General features: G+C 39.3%; 1 protein-coding gene across 1 annotated transcript in view; it reads left to right on the forward strand.

The window, feature by feature from the left end:
* The first annotated feature begins 408 nt into the window (after positions 1-408).
* Positions 409-17,374, forward strand: part of BARD1 (BRCA1 associated RING domain 1) — a 70,252-nt gene continuing 53,286 nt past the window's right edge. Inside the window, exons 1-2 of the mRNA XM_033111361.1 lie at positions 409-692; positions 13,740-13,796. Coding sequence (XP_032967252.1) covers positions 550-692; positions 13,740-13,796 — 200 coding nt within the window. The 5' untranslated portion in view covers positions 409-549. The remainder of the gene's footprint in view (positions 693-13,739; positions 13,797-17,374) is intronic.

Here is a 17,374-nt window from a genome sequence, read left to right on the forward strand (position 1 = left end):
GAACCTCATGAGGATACACACTTTAACAGACAAAAAGCTGGGGTGGAAGGGAGAAAAATTACTTCCTTAGGAATAAAGAGAGTGCCATTTTCAGTGTCATGAGCAAAGCTTTTCTTAGCTCAACAGTAATCAAAACAGCACTCCTCGGTGATTTTTCATTGGTGAAAGTTGGGCTGAGGGTCCCTATCTTGTTCTAGGAAAGTTAACAACTTGTTTTTGTTCCGGCTTTTACCCCGGAGAAAGGGGGCGTTTTCTGGACTGATTCCTTTTCCCCCGCCAACCTCCCAGAGGCCCCGCCCACTGGACTCTGGGCGGGCATTCGCGGCTCCACCCCTCCCGGTCCCGCGCGCGGTTACTTTTGGCGCATTTCATTGGCCCTGCCCCGCCCATCTCCGCGCGCCCCGCCTCCCAGGCGTCCTGCCGGCGAGACGCGGGAATCACTGGGACCCCAGGCTGGGGGTCGGGTTGCAGGCCTGCGGCGTCTCAGTCGTTGTCAGAGTCCTCTCTGTCTCCCGCTCTCCGAGGGGTCTTTTCCACGAAGGCTGGGCGATGCCGGGGAACCGGCAGCCAAGGGTCCGCTCCGGGAACGAGCCTCATCCCGCACCCGCCACGGAGCCGGCGAGTGGCGGGGCTTGGGCCCACAGCCGCGCCGCACTCGACCGGCTGGAGAAGCTGCTGCGCTGCTCTCGTTGGTAAATGGGGACCCTTGAGGAGGTTGCCGCGAGGGCAGGGCTCCCCCAGTCTCGGGGGCCGGGGGATCTTTTCGAACCTCCGGTCTCCTATTCCCGTCCTGCAGTCCGCCGGCGAGCAGAGTTAGTACCTGCCCCGGGATCTGGTGTGAGTTATCCCCTCCCTGGCCCCCACTGACATCTTTTCTGGGTGGCTTCCCAGCCTTTTCTTGCGTCAATCCCAACTAAGATGGTAGTTCTCGAACTTGAGGGGGCATAAGAATCATCTGAAGGCGGGGTTAAAAAAATTCGGATCTCTGGCTCCGCCTCCAGTGTTTGAATCTGTAGGACTGGGGAGGGGCTAAGCGATCTGCACTTTTTACTGGTCCCGGGATCCTTGTGACAAGCTTATTCCAGACAGAATCTTAACTCCGAGGGCTGCCTAGTTGGAAGCAGCTGTTACACTTTGCTTAACTGGCTTCTTTGACCTTTTCTCCGTGTTAGCTTTTTTTTGGGGGGGGAGGTGGGAGGAGGTAGTTTTGGGGACTCTTATTGGAGGTAGATTGAAGATGGCAGTGTGATGGACACTGCCATTCAGTGTCTCATTTCCTTGGTTTGGTCGAAAGACTGTATGGCTTGGGGTTCCAGCTCTTAGGGATGTTACTTACTATGATTTTTTGGTTTATTTTCCTTTATGCTGTTACCATGTGAGTCATCTGAGTTCAAGGTTTTCATTCTCAATGAAGACATCATTTTCCAGGCTGGTGCTCCTTGCTTCTCCTTTTCCAATAGCTCTTCCTACCGTGTTTCCCGGAAAATACACGTAACCTAATCAGAAAATAAGCCCTAGCATGATTTTTCAGGATGACATCCCCTGGACATAAGCCCTAATGCGCCTTTTGGACAAAGATTAATATAAGACCCAGTCTCATTTTCAGGGAAACATGGTAGTACAGAAACCAAGAAGGTTTTTAAACCCGACAAGGGCATGTCTCACTTTCATTTCTTCCAAAAGCATTTATTGAGCACCTACTGTGTGCACAGCTCAGGATTTCTACATCGATATCACTCTGGCAGGTTTTCTCTCTTCTTGTAGATGTCCCCACCATATTTCTTTTTTGGACTTTGTTTTGATTTTTTTCCCCTCTAATTTCCAACTTGCAGAACTTGGTTATTCACAAAGTATAAGTAATGTAGCGGTGTTTTATTTAAAAATGAAAAGAACTTAACCATCACAGTTGTGCTCTTATATTTTGTTTTTACAAAAACTTTAAAACCTGTGACAAAATGATATCATTGCAGCCCATAGAAAAGTGGCACTTTCGCCAGGATGAGTACATGAAGATATGCTGAGTTGTGTGTGTTTCCAATAGCACAGGGGTCATCCATCTGAGAATAAGAAATTTAAAACTAGCTCCAGTAGTTGCTATAATAGGAGCAATTGTCATACCCGAATAGTCAGTTCAACAAAAGTTAGACACTCAGACGGGACAATTCTGTGTGGAAGGCACTGGGGCAGCAGTATAGTGCTTCGCTTAGACTGTATAGTTAGGCTTCCTGATTTCAGAGTCCAGCTTTGATGCTACTGAATAGCTCAAGTCATTCAACCTCTCTGTGCCTCAGTTTTCCCATCTGAGTTATGATAGTGCTCGTTAACAATAATAATTAAATTATTAATTAAGTTAAAATAATAATTAAAAAATTAATTGAACACCTACAAAGTGCAGACTCTCACTGTTCTAGGCATTTGGGATTCCTTAGTGAACGAAATGGAAAAAAAAAACCCTCAACCCTTGAGAATGTAAAATTTTACGGGAGGGAAGAAACTACGTGAAATTATACATGTAAAGTGTTAAGTGTGGTGGTTGTCATAGAGTAAGTGATAAGTAATAGGTGTCTTATAAAAATAGAAAGCAGCATAGTCTGCTTGCTGAATAGTTCTGGGGAGACAGTATAGGTTGTTTCTACGAATAATGTATAGGTTGTCTTGAAATCTAATAAAGCCAATTTCACTTTTTATCCCCTACCAAATATTTTTCCTGTTTCTAACCAAAGTGAGCAGCAAATAAGAGCCATAGGACTGAAAGTGGACATCGATAGCTAGTAGGTCTAGCTAGACTTTTAATACAGCTTATCCCTTGGCCGGAGAATGATGTTAAACTCCAGGGATTTTTTTTGAAAAAATAATAAACCCCTGATGAATTAACTAAATCTCAGCTGTGTCTTTGCATGTTTTAACACAGGGCTCTACAAACTTTTTCTGTAAAGGGTCATATAGTAAATACTTTAGGCTTTGCTGCCACAACTCTTAAAAATGTAAAAAAAAAAAACCCAAAAAACCAAAAAACATTTTTAGCCGAAGGGCTGTACAAAAGCAGCCCCCTGGCTTGATTTGGAACTTATACACTAATTAGTCACTCTGTTTTAACAGGTAAAATGTCTCAAGTTTAAAAATCCTTTTTTTGGTGTAAAATTTTATATCACATAGGATTTAATATTTAGAAATGATTTTGTGTTCCTGTCTTGGTATCTCTGCATGTTTGGCACTGTCTAGTGAATAAAGCATGGCCAGTTGCTCCTTATCTATGGGGACAAATAAAACATTTTTTCACCTCTGCCTTTGCCTGGCAGCTGCCTGACATTGCTCGAAAGGAGCAACTCAACATGGTCTGCTTCTTGCTTTTGCTTCTCACCATTGAAAGCAGTGTCATATTATTAGAGATTGTATGTCAGTAGGTCCTTTTACAGAGTTTCAAAGTTCTACCCAGTGGGCTAGTGATTACCCCGATTACCCTCACATTCAGCTTGCAGCTGTCATCTATCTCATGTTCCCAGCTGTCACCTGTCTTGTGTAGCACATTGGATCTATTTTGCAGCAAGCATTACTTGTGGGTGAGGGTGGATTGGCTACATTACAGGGCATCCTTTCTTGACCTTTAACGTAAGTATGGCTCCAAAGTGAAGCTGATGAAATTGTTCAAGAGGCCAGATGTGACATTTGTATTGGGTCCAAGCCTCACAACCAGACAGAAGCTATTTAAAGATTTGGAAGAATAAGACAGGAAGACTGTATCATTTGAGAGGCTGGCAGAAAGCATAGTAATAATGTGTTTCTAACGGAAGCAGGAAGTGATAATAGGAGCTGCAGTGTAAAAGCCCAGATGTTATATGATACTATTTTGTGAATTAAAATAATTAGGTACCTTGACATATTTTTTTCAGGGGGAGGGTTGGCATCTATGACAATTGTTACTTGGAGTCCTCAGCACCTTGTAAATCAACTTTTAGTAAAAAGTCAAAAAGTAATCTTGTGATTTTTTTTTTTTTTTCTTTTAAGAATAGGTGATTTTATTTTTCTGAATTATCTCTTGTCATTTAATAGGCAATCAGGGTTTGAGGCAGTATAGCTTAGTGGTTAAGAGCATGGATTTTTGGACCCAGGCTTCAAATTCTGACTCTGATTTTTGGCAAATTTTTTCATTTTTGTATGCGTTTTCTTCATCTGCAAAATGAATTAGTTTCTACTGTATAAAGTTGTAATGGGAATTAAATGAATTAATATTTATAAGGTACTTAGAACAGTGCCCGTTATGTTCCAAGTGCTATGTGAATGTTTGTAAAGTACAGGATAGATTTCCTGACTTCCGCATTCGGCTTTTGCCTTTCTTCAGGAGTTTGGAATGTTCAGAGACCAGTGGTCCTCAAGTGGGATTACTCCCTTCGGTTGCTCTGGCACTGGTTATTCATTATTCATAACGAAATCACTGAGGCACTATGTTACTGGTGATAAGGTGAGACATTTGTTTTCTACCCTTAAGGAGCACATGCTTGATTATAAAGGATAAAATGTACACACAGTTTAGGGTAAGTTATGGTGAAGGCCAGCAGGATGCAGAGAAGAGTACTTGGATGGCGCCAGGGGAGGAATGCTTCATGGGCTTTTGAATTGGGCCTTCGGTAGATTTTTATAGATGAATGCATGTGGGGGATTATTAGCAAATACTACGCTAAAAAGTCTTGGAGAGTAAAAGTGGAGTGAGTCGGGTGGGCAGAGAATTAATACAGGGTCAAATCATAGCCTAACAACAGACTATGCAGTTGGATCAGATACAAGTGTACCTCACTTGATTGCACTCCACAGAGGTTGCTTTTGGGTTTTTTTTTTTTTTTTTTACACAAATTGAAGACAAGGCACTCCATCAGCAAAAATATTCCGACTCATTTTATTGTGATCCAAAGTTTATTGTGGTCGTCCGGAACCAAACCTGCATACCTCTGAGGTATGCTTGCTTGTAGTTACTTCCTAAAAAGAGCAATTCATGTAACTTTCCTGAGACTCTGGTGTCCTCACCTATATAAAATGAGGAAAATGGACTAACTGATTTTAAGGCTCCCACTGGTTTACAGATTCAATAATTTTAGTGTCCATTGGATGCAAACTGTTTAAAACTTTTTATTGAAGTTCAACGTATATAATGGAAAAGGGCATAAGTCGCTGTTTAGTATGTATCATGTCCCTTCCAATTCTGGGATTTATTTACGTATGTGGTATTTTGATTCTTTGATGTGCATCTACTGTACATTTCATAAAGACAAGTTCACATTTGCAGCCACAGTGCTAGTCACCTACTTTCTTAGTGTTCATTAAATTAACACATGAAAGAATTTAGGGTAAGTTAGGATCCCATGTAAGGGGCTTTTGCAAGTGGAAATACTAGGAGGACCTGGTTCATTCACTTGAATCACCACGAATACACCATAGGTTCCTGGGGTTAATAGCTCATAGTAAGCAAGCAGTGACTAAGGTCTCAGGGCAGATGTAGAAGGTACAGGTGTTTCCCCCTGGGATTTAGAGCTCGGACCACCACAGGAACAGTCCCATTACTGGCTTACATATACCTGGAGTTACATAGGGCCTGACCGCCAGACAAACTTCTCAGACACATTGAGCATCCCCCATAGCACGGGCAGTACAAGTGGAACTGACAAGTGAAGTCATTGGGCTACAGGTCTGGGGCTCAGAGGAGAGATTTTAGGCTGGGGACTGAAATTTGAGTCACCTGCATATAGATGGTCATTGAAGGCATACTTCAGGAAGTGAGCAGGGAGGAGAGTATAAAGACAAATGCCCAGGTCTGAGCCTGGAAATCAACTCAACATTTGAGCATCTGGTGGCAGAGGTGAAACTAAGGACCGAGGAGTATCAGCAGTTACTTAGATACTGTTTTGCTTTGGAGAAATGGGAATAGAAGATAGAGTAGCAAACTGTTGGAGTTGAGTACACATGATATTCTCTGTGGCTTATCTGTCTCATGATAGAGTCTATTATAATTAGTCATTAATAGAATTCTATTGTCCATTTGACTTCTGGGATATTTGACTTATTGATTTATTTAATAGTTATTGACACTAAACAATTAGACATGATTTCTTATTTTTACCATGTAATTTGCTTGAATCTGGCCTATAAAATAACTATACAAAATAAGATGCTTCCATTATTCATATCCCTTAATTGTTAACAATTTTGTTTATTCTCCTAGAGGTAAACACAACAAATTGTTTCATTGGCTTGGAAAGCCTGTACCTTTTAGTGTTAAATATGTTGTTCCACACATAAAAATACCTTGGAAATTTTCTAAAATGTAAGAGCACTTTGGTACTAGCTATCTTGCCTAATATTAAGTAGCAGTTGATATCTTATGGAAGCCTAGGAAACCATTCAGTTAAGAAATAGGTCTGCCTTATAATCTCACCTGAATTTATTTTACTTTTTTTTAAAGAAAATTTTATATCAGTAGGACCTTTTTTTATTTAAAAAAAAAATGTTTGTTTTCACTACTTAGTTCTTTCCTAAGTTATAATCCTCTGACTGCACTGATCTTTCCAAATCAACTACATGTAAAGTAACAGAAGTATGTCTGTGGATGGGAAAAAGTAGAATAGCTGCATTTCAAGGTACAGAAATCGTTTTACCATGCAAATGCCTTTTCTTATTCTGGATTTTTTCTTTCTAATATATATGTATATCAGACAAAAAATAGGGGAAGGATCAAATAAAATTGTTAATATAAATGCATTTTTGGGTATAGTCTTCCATTTGATTCTTTCACTAAGGAATTATTGAAATCCTGCTGTTTAGATAGCACCATACTATGTGGGCAACAATATGTTGGGGAGCTCAGCAAAAATGAAAGTCAAGATCTCCTGCCTGTAGGGCTGCAATCCATTTTGAGGCCAAAAGAAAAGGGGGGAGGGGATCAGGTGGGTAAAATACAAAATATTTTGTTTTCAACACTGATTTCCAGAGCCTCAACTAGGTATGATCTCTGGAATTTCAGAGCATTCTTTCTGTGCTTCTCTTAAGTCATATGATAACTTGGCTTATAACACTACCCAGCTAAGCCCCTTAGACCAACTTTGTATTGACAAGGAGAAAATTCTGAGATAAATTAAATTACAGCAGACCAGAGGGCTGACGGAAGAAACAAAAATGGGTCAGTTAACAACTGCTGTGCAAAACCAACGAAAGAACACTCATACTTCTTAGTTTATGTTGGAATTATTAATTTCCAGGTGGCTATTTCCAAGATTACCTGAAAAGAGGGAATAGCCAGGCACTGAGCGCCCAGGAGCCTCTGCTTCCTGTTTACATAAGAGCTTTGGGGGATCTGCGCCCCGTCTCCCATCCCCTCTGTCCATAGCTAGTATAAATTCTTTTCGGAAGGGCTTACATCTGTCTCCCTGCTACTTGATGAATGGAAACACTTGCAAAACTCCGGACGATGGACGTGACTGTCTTTTTTATCTCGCCACACGGCTGGTGGTTTAGATTCCATGCTTCAATACCGGTCTTTTTTGCTAGCAATGGCCTAATAAACCCATTCTTTTAAAAAGACTTTCAGCTGCGGTAGATAAGATTTTTGTTTAACAGTATTCTTGACATGTCTGGTGCAGGATACAGATTTTGCGTGAGTGATAGCATGGGAACCAGAATCGAAGGATTGCTGTGCTTCTTTGTTTAGTGACATTTTTATTATACCATCCTGGACAGTATTTGGGTAATGCATTAGGTTTAAATTGTTTTGGGGGAGGAGGAAGTGTATTTTGGCGGGGCCAAGGAGGGATAACAGTCTGAGAAGTTGTGGGCTTGGAACTGGATATAGGATATTTGAGAAATGCTATAGACACTGGCCTGATGGTAGCACAGAGGTTTTGTTGAGGAGCAGTGAGAGAAAAGGTTGCGAGGGGGACCAAAGTTTTGCCACCCCAAAATGTGCCTTTTGGGATATTGATTTTAAGCTGGTTATTAAGAAACAAAAGACTCAGAAAGAACCTTTGACCCTCCCGCTTAGCTCCCTAAAGAAATTCAGATATAAAAACCGGCTTCAAGAGGGGAACCTTAGCATAGTCTCCTTAGCGCATATGAAGCAAATACAGCAGACAGGAAGAAATCCAGCAAAGCCTGTGGGTGGAACTTTTTCGTATCCCATGGTTTCTGAGTAGCCCAGCAAGAATTCGTTTACCACATATTTGCTCTTCCTCAGCTACCTGTAAATTGCCTACTTTCCCTTGGAAATCCCTGACCCCTACCCCACTTTTCCTTTGTCCAAAATGGCATATAAACCTCAACTGTCCAGTGTGTCTATTTCCGGGTCTCATGTCACCCCTGCATGTACTATATTCCTAATATACTTTGAACATTTTATCTGTCAGTCTGTCTCATGCTCATTTTATTATTAGCCCAGCTAGAAGAACTTAGAAGGTGGGAGCAAAGTTATTTTTTTGCATCCCCATAGTTGTCTAGCTTCAGAGTTACCAGATTGTGAAGAACTTTTTAACATTAAGTTTTTAAAAATTAAAGTAATTCATGCATATGCCAAATGATTAAAATAATATAGTACATGGTCATTAAATATGTGTTAAATGAATGACAAGTAGGTCTGAATCTTCGTCAAGAACCCACTATTTCTTGTGTATCCTGTAAGAGGTTCTCTGTTCATATAAGCATTATATATCTCAAATGAGAGGATACTATGCATCAGATAGACATGTCGTGATTTATATAACCATTTCCTTGTTGGTAGAAATTTAGATTATTCCTGGTCTTGCTGTAATAAGCAACGCCGGTGTGAATATCTTCGTCCACGTGGCTTTACATTTAAAAATTTTTGATTAAAATTATATATGAACATAGTTGTAAATAGGGCAAAGACTGTAATGAAAACATTCTTTTGCTTCATTCCTTATCACCCTTGAGTTCTACACTCCAGACACAGCCTCTTCCATCTTTGTAAGTTCTTCAAGTATTCTACATTTCCAAATAATATTTCTATTGCTTTCTTGACTTTTTTTTTGTTTTAGATAGCATTTATTAACTTCCTACTCTGAAAGATGAGTTTTCTTGTTATTACATATTAACTTTCTACTATGGAAGATGACTAGATATAGAGTTGTTACTGAGCTGAGGTTTGGCTGCTTGCCGCTCATAAGCCAAAGATTGAGAGACAAGGTTTGGTGGAAAGAAAAGCAGGTTATTCAAAATGCCAGCATTCTGGGAAGATGGTGGACCATTGTCTTGAAAGCCACTTTCTTCGTTCCTAGAACGGTCAGAAGGTCCTATAGGTACACAAGAAGGAGCAGAACAAAGGGAAGGGGGTGTTAGTATGTGACTCGTCCAGGAGAACATGTTCTGGGGTTTGGTTTGTTTTGCAGTAGTTGTCTGGGACCCAGTCTTAGGGGTGATTCATAAGTCAGGGGTGATTCAGATATCATCTGACAGAAAATCACAGTTCAGAATTGCAGCTGACTCGTTTCTTGCATGTTAGTGTTCTGCTGATTAACTAGATTAACGAGGTATGCATGTAGCCTTGGGAAAACAAAGCAATTAAATCGGCCGGTGAGGGAGAAAAAGAGGAAAAAAATAATAAACTACAAAATAAAGTAAATCAAACTATAATTCAGTAAACCAAACTAGATTGCTAAATCCTTCAAAGTATCCTGTCACCTTTATAGAATTAAAAGTACAAAATAATTGTCAATTATTATTTTGACAGCCAAGCATCCCTTGTTATCCTTGAGATTCTTACGCTATTATGACTCCTTTAAAAATACAGATATATGACATTTTAATTTTATTATTCCTTAATCTCTGGAAGCTTTGGCATCGTGTCTAGATACCTTTGGTGTTTTGAATTTTGTTTTGCAAGCGTCCAAGTGTATCTCAAGGATAAATTCCTGGCAGTGGAATAGTTGAGTTAAAGTTGGATGCATTTGCAATTTTGACAGATATTGTTTGGTTGTAATAAAGTTCTTATGTATTGTCAGTTAAGCTCTGCGCATTGTCAGAGAGTCTGGCTTTGACACAGATCAATGCCACCCTCTGTGTAGTGTATCTTCCCTTTGGGCTTCTGAGGGGCATAAAAAATAACTTTCCTGCCACCTTCTATGTTCTAGCGTGGCTAATAATCAGATTAACATGAGACAGATTAACAGCAGAAAGTGTCCAGAATGTATTACAGATGTACATGCAGGATTCCATAAGACATGAGACCCTAAAAAAGATGCATTTGGCAGTTTAGGTTTATATGCCATTTTGGACAAAGGAAAGGGGACAGGGGCTTTGGGTTTCAAAGGGCAGTAGACAATTCACAGGTAAATGAGAAACAGCAAATGTGGTAAACAAATTCCTGCTGGGCCACCCAGAAACAAATGGTACAACAAGAAGGGAGTCCAACAAACAGACTTGGCTAGATTTCTCCCTGTCTGCCATACTTAGTTTATATTACAATACTAATGTGATGTTCCTTTTCTTGCTTATAAGCAGGTGTTGTTTTTTTTATCTGAATACCTCAGGCAGGTAACGGAGAGAGTCAAAGGTTCTTTCTGAGTCTTAGGTTTCTTAATAACCAGCTTAAAGTCAATATCCCACAAGGCATATTTTGGGATGGCAAAACTTTGGTTCCACCAAGCTCTTCCATTAGCATTCTTTTGAAATTGGCACCACCCTCTCCCAGCTTTGGCTGTAACACACTCCTCTTCTGGCTCCTTCCCCCAATACACACATTGCCATACTTTTCGTTTGCTCTTCCAATGTCTTTCCTTATCTATTAATAGTAACAAAAAATATATTCTAGCTCAGTAATTGGAAGAATTAGTGCACCTGATCAATTATTCATAGATACTAGATTGTTTGCTAATTACACTACAGCATCTTATTGCTAGGGTGAAAGGTACAAATTGTATAGATAAAGGGTTCAGAGTCATCTTAGGAAGGAAATTTAAGTTTATAAACAGAAGAATTAAGACATCAAGTCAAGTATTGTCAGAGAAAGTCAGAATGCTGTGGACTGCATTCTGGGGTGTAGCCCTACATTGACAGATAGGAAAAGCAGCCGCTTAGGAAATGCTGAAATAGGCAGATAAATAAGAAAAATAAAAGTCAGTGGAAGGAAAGGTTTCAGGAAAGAAGGTGATGTCACTGTTATTTTACAGAGTGGTCAGAGTGAGTAAGCACCAGAAATGCCTTGGAGGGCACTTTCAGCAGTGAGAGGTTCAAGCCAGCTAGGTAAGGAGATGGATTTAACTGGAGTAGAGCACTTGTGTCAGGACTTCTGTCTGCAAGGAAGGGGAGAGCTGGTCAGGAGGTAGAGTGGGAAGCAGGATTTAAAGAGAGTATTTTTTTCCGGTGCAGGGAGAGGTTTATCTGTGCAGAGGATTATCTGTGTTTAGATGCAGATGGAAGAAGGTGACTGTAATGATGAGAATAGAATGCTCCAGGAGCCAGAGAAGAGACGGGGTCTAGGGACAAATAGAGCAACACATTTTAAGAAGAAAAATGACTGAAGGAGATCTTTTTCTGTGACTGGAGGGAGGGGTAAGATTATGGCTGAAGAGGTAGGAATGAGTCTAGATGGTGAAAAGCTCACACCATTTGGCTCCAGTAAGATTAATGGGATTTAGAAGCATGAAGATTGTTTTGAATAGCTGTCTATTCATTTGTTTACCCATGGAACATCTAATCCATCACTTTGATAGGGGTACAAAGTGAAAAAGCTACCAAATAAATTTATAGCGACATATTTTTGTATCTTTCTTTTTATAATGGTTATTCATATCCTGAGAGCAGGCGAGGAGGTCGTGAACTGTGGGCTGATCTAGCATTATAGGTTTGCATCCATGAGTGTCTAGGGGGTCAGTGGAAGTGGGTGGTGGTAAAGATGGCTCTGAAGGGGTGAACTCTGTGGCCTAGGCTAGATAGGGAGTCCAGGGAGCTGATGGACTGAATGGCGTCCTGTCACTCTGGAGAACAACCTGAAGGTGGAGGTTTGGTCAGGGTGATGGAAAGAGAGAGGATATTACTGTGTTTCCCCGAAAATAAGACCTAGCTGGCCCATCAGCTCTAATGCGTCTTTTGGAGCAAAAATTAATATAAGACCTGGTCTTATTTTAATATAATATAAGACCAGATCTTATTTTAATATAAGACCCGGTCTTATATAATACAATGTAATATAAGACCGGATCTTGTATTATATTATATATTATATTATATTATATTATATTAATATTATATTATATTAGACCCAGTCTTATATTAATTTTTGCTCCAAAAGACGCATTAGAGCTGATGGTTCGGCTAGGTCTTATTTTTGAGGAAACATGGTATGATAGGAGGAGGAGAGATTAGCAGGACTTTTAAAATCTAATCTAAGAGGCAGAGCTTGTAATGAAGTAGAATTCTATATACTTGATTGGGAGATAAAAGATTAGGTTTGGTAGGTCAAACAATGGACAAAAATTATAGAAGCAACAAGAATATTGTAACAGATCATCTTAATGGCCGGAATCACAAGTGGCTGGCACATCACAAGTCATATTTTTATCACTATGTTCTACATAGTATGATAGAGAAATCAGATATTGTGAGTTTTTAAAAAGTAATTGGTTTTATAATGTCAGTGAGCACCATTTTTGGTATCTTTAGAATAACAAAGATAGGTGCACATTCTTTTTTTAACTCTCTGAAAGCTCAATTTCACTTTTAAGTTCATATCAAAATGTGCAGTGTGATACTTTTGATCTTTCAAGAAATGTGGAAAACTTTATTGATATGTGGTATGTGTACAGAGGTAATTGGGTAATAATGGTGTAAATACCTAAAGGTCCTAGGATTAGTGTAATAAACCAAGCACAAAAATATGTTCATCCTTTAAAAAACTTTACTTCTGTTTGCTCTTGCTACCTTATGCCCTCTGAATATAGTGATTTGCTTTGTGTTTATTAGTAAGCACGATTACCTTCTTAGGATTATCAAATAAGTGTAACAAGTATTGTGATGGATAACATTGGGGATAATTGTGTTTCTGTCTCTCTTCCCCCATTGCCATGAATCTCTTTCAGTCTGCAGATTGCCAGCCTGATGACTCCTATTTGCACTTGCTTAAGAACAAAACAATTGACTTCCTGTGAATTGAAAGGATGGCTGTCTTTTTGACAAGACAGCTATGAAAAATAGTTGGCTACCTAACAAAAATAGCCAGGAACCACTGTTTTCTTATGGGAACATGGAGTTCTTAAGGGCAAGATGCCAGATGTCCTGATTTCCCTGGGACAGTCCTGGATTAGACCTGCTGCCCCAGTGTGCTATCCACTTAACGCTCCTCTTCACTCTCAGAAATGCTCTCATTTGGACGGTGGATTATATGGTCATTCTACTTACGGATCTCACTTTGAGATTTGTGTTCTACCCTATGGATCATTAACTGCAAATGTGTCTTAGTAGTTGAAAACAGCCGCCAGTGGTTGGCTTTTCCTGTTGTAAAAGGTTTAGAGATGACTTCCCAGTATATATTTTATAAAAAGTGTTGCAATTTGCACTGAGTTTGATAGATGCTATTTGAATTTAGCAGATATGTTATGATACAATATTTAACCAGGATGAATACATCCTTAATATCGTCTGCTTTGAGAAAGAGAGAAATGGTAGTGTTTGGCCTTGGACTTATGACATGTTGGGTATAAAATATTTATCAGTAACTAAGTCTTGATTGTTTTCCTTTCTTCATACAGCACTAATACTCTGAGGGAGCCTGTGTGTTTAGGAGGATGTGAACACATTTTCTGTAGGTAAGTAGTTGTGGCTTGATATATATTATGTATATCACATACCGTGTTTCCCCGAAAATAAGACCTAGCCAGACCATCAGCTCTAATGCGTCTTTTGGAGCAAAAATTAATATAAGACCCGGTATTATATTATATTATATTTATATTATATTATATTTATATTATATTTATTATATTATATTCCTGGTCTTATATTAAAATAAGAGGATGATTTGTCCAAAGTTAAAAAGCTTAATAAGTAGCTTTGCTAAGCTTGGGGAGGGGGGATTAATATCTATTATATAATTCAACTATGTCTCTTATTTTTTCCAATTAATTTTGAATCTAGACTTTCCAAATCATGAATGTCTAGTTCTTAGAGTTATTGTATTAGTTTCCTAGGGCTGCCATAACAAAGGACCCAAAACTGGGTGGCACCAGAACAGCAGAAATGTATTGTCTCTCAGTTCTGGTGGCCAGAAGTGTGAGTGCAGGTACCAGCGGTGTTGGTTCCTTCTGAGGGCTTGAGGGAGAATCTGTTCCATGCTTCTTTCCTACCTTCTGGTGGGGTGTCCTTGGCTTCTGGCCCTCGCTGGCATTCCTTGGCTCATAGATACATCGCTCTGCTCGTAGCCTTCACATGCACGTGGCGTTCGCCTTTGCAGGCATGCTTGTCTCTCTGTCCACATTTCCGCTTTTTATGAGAATGCCAGTTATATGGGATTAGGACTCACCCTGATGATCTCATGTTAACTTGATTATCTGCAAAGACCCTATTTTCAAATAAGACCATATTCACCGGTACTAGGGGTTAAGACTTCAACATCTGTTCTGGGGACACAATTCAAGCCATAACAGTTATTGTGAAATTATATCCATGTTATTATATGAAAGGCCTGGCTTATAGATTAGAAAATTCTATTTTTATTTCATCCTATTTCTTATTCAGGAGAAATCAATTTAAAGACTGAATGTCTTAGTTTAATTGTGTGTGAGACAGGGTTAGTATAGCCTCCTTTGAGTCAATCTTTTAATTATTTCAAGTCATGACTATGAAGGTATCTGGCATGAACAAACTGCAATATGAAATTTAAGCACGTAACGAAAATAATTTACTGTGACCTCAGGGGGCTGGGGATATGTGGAGGCAGCTATGTTTGGGGTCCTGATTTTGTTTCTAGAAACATATATCTGTTATGGGGCATATCTGGCAGGAGGATGGGATAGGAAATCATACCTGTTGTCTACCTGCTGTCTCCATTCGAATGATGAAAAGGGATTTCAGACTTGATACGTTCGGGGCACGTCTGTTGATCATCATCCCCTTTAATCTGTTCCTGTCTTGGTGGCCTTCACAGCAATAAGTGGTGCCACCAACTGCAGTTGCTCAGCAGAAACCACAAGTCCTACCGGATTTCTCTTTTTCTTCCTTCACCCATGTCATCAACTTCTCTCAGTCCCACCTCAAAATGTTCCCTCAATCTTGAATTTTCCCACTTTTCTCTGTATTTACTATTGTTATACTTTGGCCCAAGGTACCATCATATTATCTCTCCTCAGATTATTGAAATAAGTTCATAACTGGTCCCTTCCCCATTTTCTACATTCTTGTCAGAAATCTTTTAAAAATGTAAATCATGTCCATATCATTACCCTCCTTAAAATCCTTCAGTGGCTTCCTATACAATTAGAATAAAACCCAGACTCTGCACTAGGGTCCACAAGACCCTGTACAGGACCTAGTTGCAGCCTGCCCCTTGGACCGCACTTCCTCTGGCTCACACTGTTCCAGCCGCCTTCTCCTTTTAGTAATACGAATCATACCAAACTCACTCTTGCATCAGAACTTTTGCACTTGCTATTCCTTTCATCTGGAATGTATTTCTGCTGGACTTTTGTGAGTCTAACTTTTCATCAGTTATATTTCAACTTAAATGTCACCTCCTGCAAAAGGCCTCCCGTGATCCCCTTATGAAATGATGAAACATTCCCTGTTCCCACTCTGTAGCAAGCAGATTTAATTTGTTTCAGCTGATGTGCTCACTGTGCATGCTAGATTAGTGACAAAGCTGCTGGAGCATAACAAACTCCATGAAATTATATGTAAAGCGTCTCTCTGTGTGTGTGTGTGTGTGTGAGAGAGAGAGAGAGAGAGAGAGAGAGAGAGAGAGAGAGGAAGAGAGAGATATTCATATCTGTACCTTTAATTGGATTCTAAAGAGGTCTGGGACTACAAAAAGATTGAGAGTCATGAGTATATCTTAAAAGAGAAAATGGTCATTTGTATATGACACAAACATAAGAAAGAATAGATTCAGTGCAGTTTTGGTTCATTTTGATTATATTATACCACGTATTAAGGTACCTATTTGTATTTTTGCAAGTTTGGAGTTATGTAAAACTGCTGAGCAATGCTGTAAATACCGGAAGGTTTTACAAGGTTGTTTGGATATATCCAATCCAACTGAGATGTCAAAGTGGGGGTGGGGGGAGGTTGGAGGAGCACAGTCTTTTATATCATTGATAGTGTTGTGTCGTTTCACGTACTTTCATGCCAAGCCCTGATAAAAGTAGTCCACATACTCACTTTAAGATATAAGTCATTTCCGACAAATGGCAGGAGGATTCAAAAGTTTTGGTCTCTGACTGTTTTACACTTAAAACTTGAGAACCCCATAAAGCTTTTGTGTGTGTGTGTATTTTCCATATAAAAGACATTTAAAAAAATGCTAATTCACTTAAGGACAACAATAAGCCTGTTACATACTAACACAAAAACACTTTTTTTTAAAAGGAAAAATAACTATTTTACAAACCAAAGGGAAAAACAAGGAATGGTACTGTTTTACATTATTGCAAATCTCGTCTTGCTAAATACTAGGTTATCATATCTGCTTATATATTCAGTCTGTTGTGATATATTGTTTTGATTGATGTATGTGAAGAAAATCTGGTTTTACATATATATCTGTAGTTGGAGAAAGGAGTATTTTAGGTAATTATGGGTATTCTTTTTTTGATACTACATCACTACTTGGCAAGTGATATAGTTTCCTAAATTTGTTACAGTGTGGAATCTAAAACTATGCCAATGAGCTTTTTGTACTTTGTTATATTAAATTTCATTGATTAAATCCTGTAGTTTGAATCGGTCTTTTACCCAGCATGATTTTATGACATCATGCATTATGTATTTGGGAAATACAGGCTTACTGAGTTATGCAGATGTATTGAGAAATGACATATTTCCCCAGAATACTGGATTAATGTATACAAAATAATTTGAGAACAGTTATACTCGTAAGACAAACGTTATAGAGTATGTAAAATAGACTGGTGCGAGTACTAGTGTGGTGCTGGGTAAGTGTCTTAACTACCTGGATCTCATTTTCTTTACCTGAGAATGAGGTAGTGGTTTTTGACGAGTGGCTTGTGACTGTATTTCACTAGTGTTCCTCAAATAATTAAGTATTGCGCAACAATTGATTTAAATCCCCTAAGGAATCAGTTTACCTATTTTATATGTTGAGGTTCCAAGTTAATTACAAGCAAACAAACTCAAAGAAGTTCCTTTCTTTGCTAAAGAAAATTCGTATGTG

This window comes from Rhinolophus ferrumequinum, chromosome 8 (genome assembly GCF_004115265.2).
Source record: "Rhinolophus ferrumequinum isolate MPI-CBG mRhiFer1 chromosome 8, mRhiFer1_v1.p, whole genome shotgun sequence".
Lineage (NCBI taxonomy): Eukaryota > Metazoa > Chordata > Mammalia > Chiroptera > Rhinolophidae > Rhinolophus > Rhinolophus ferrumequinum.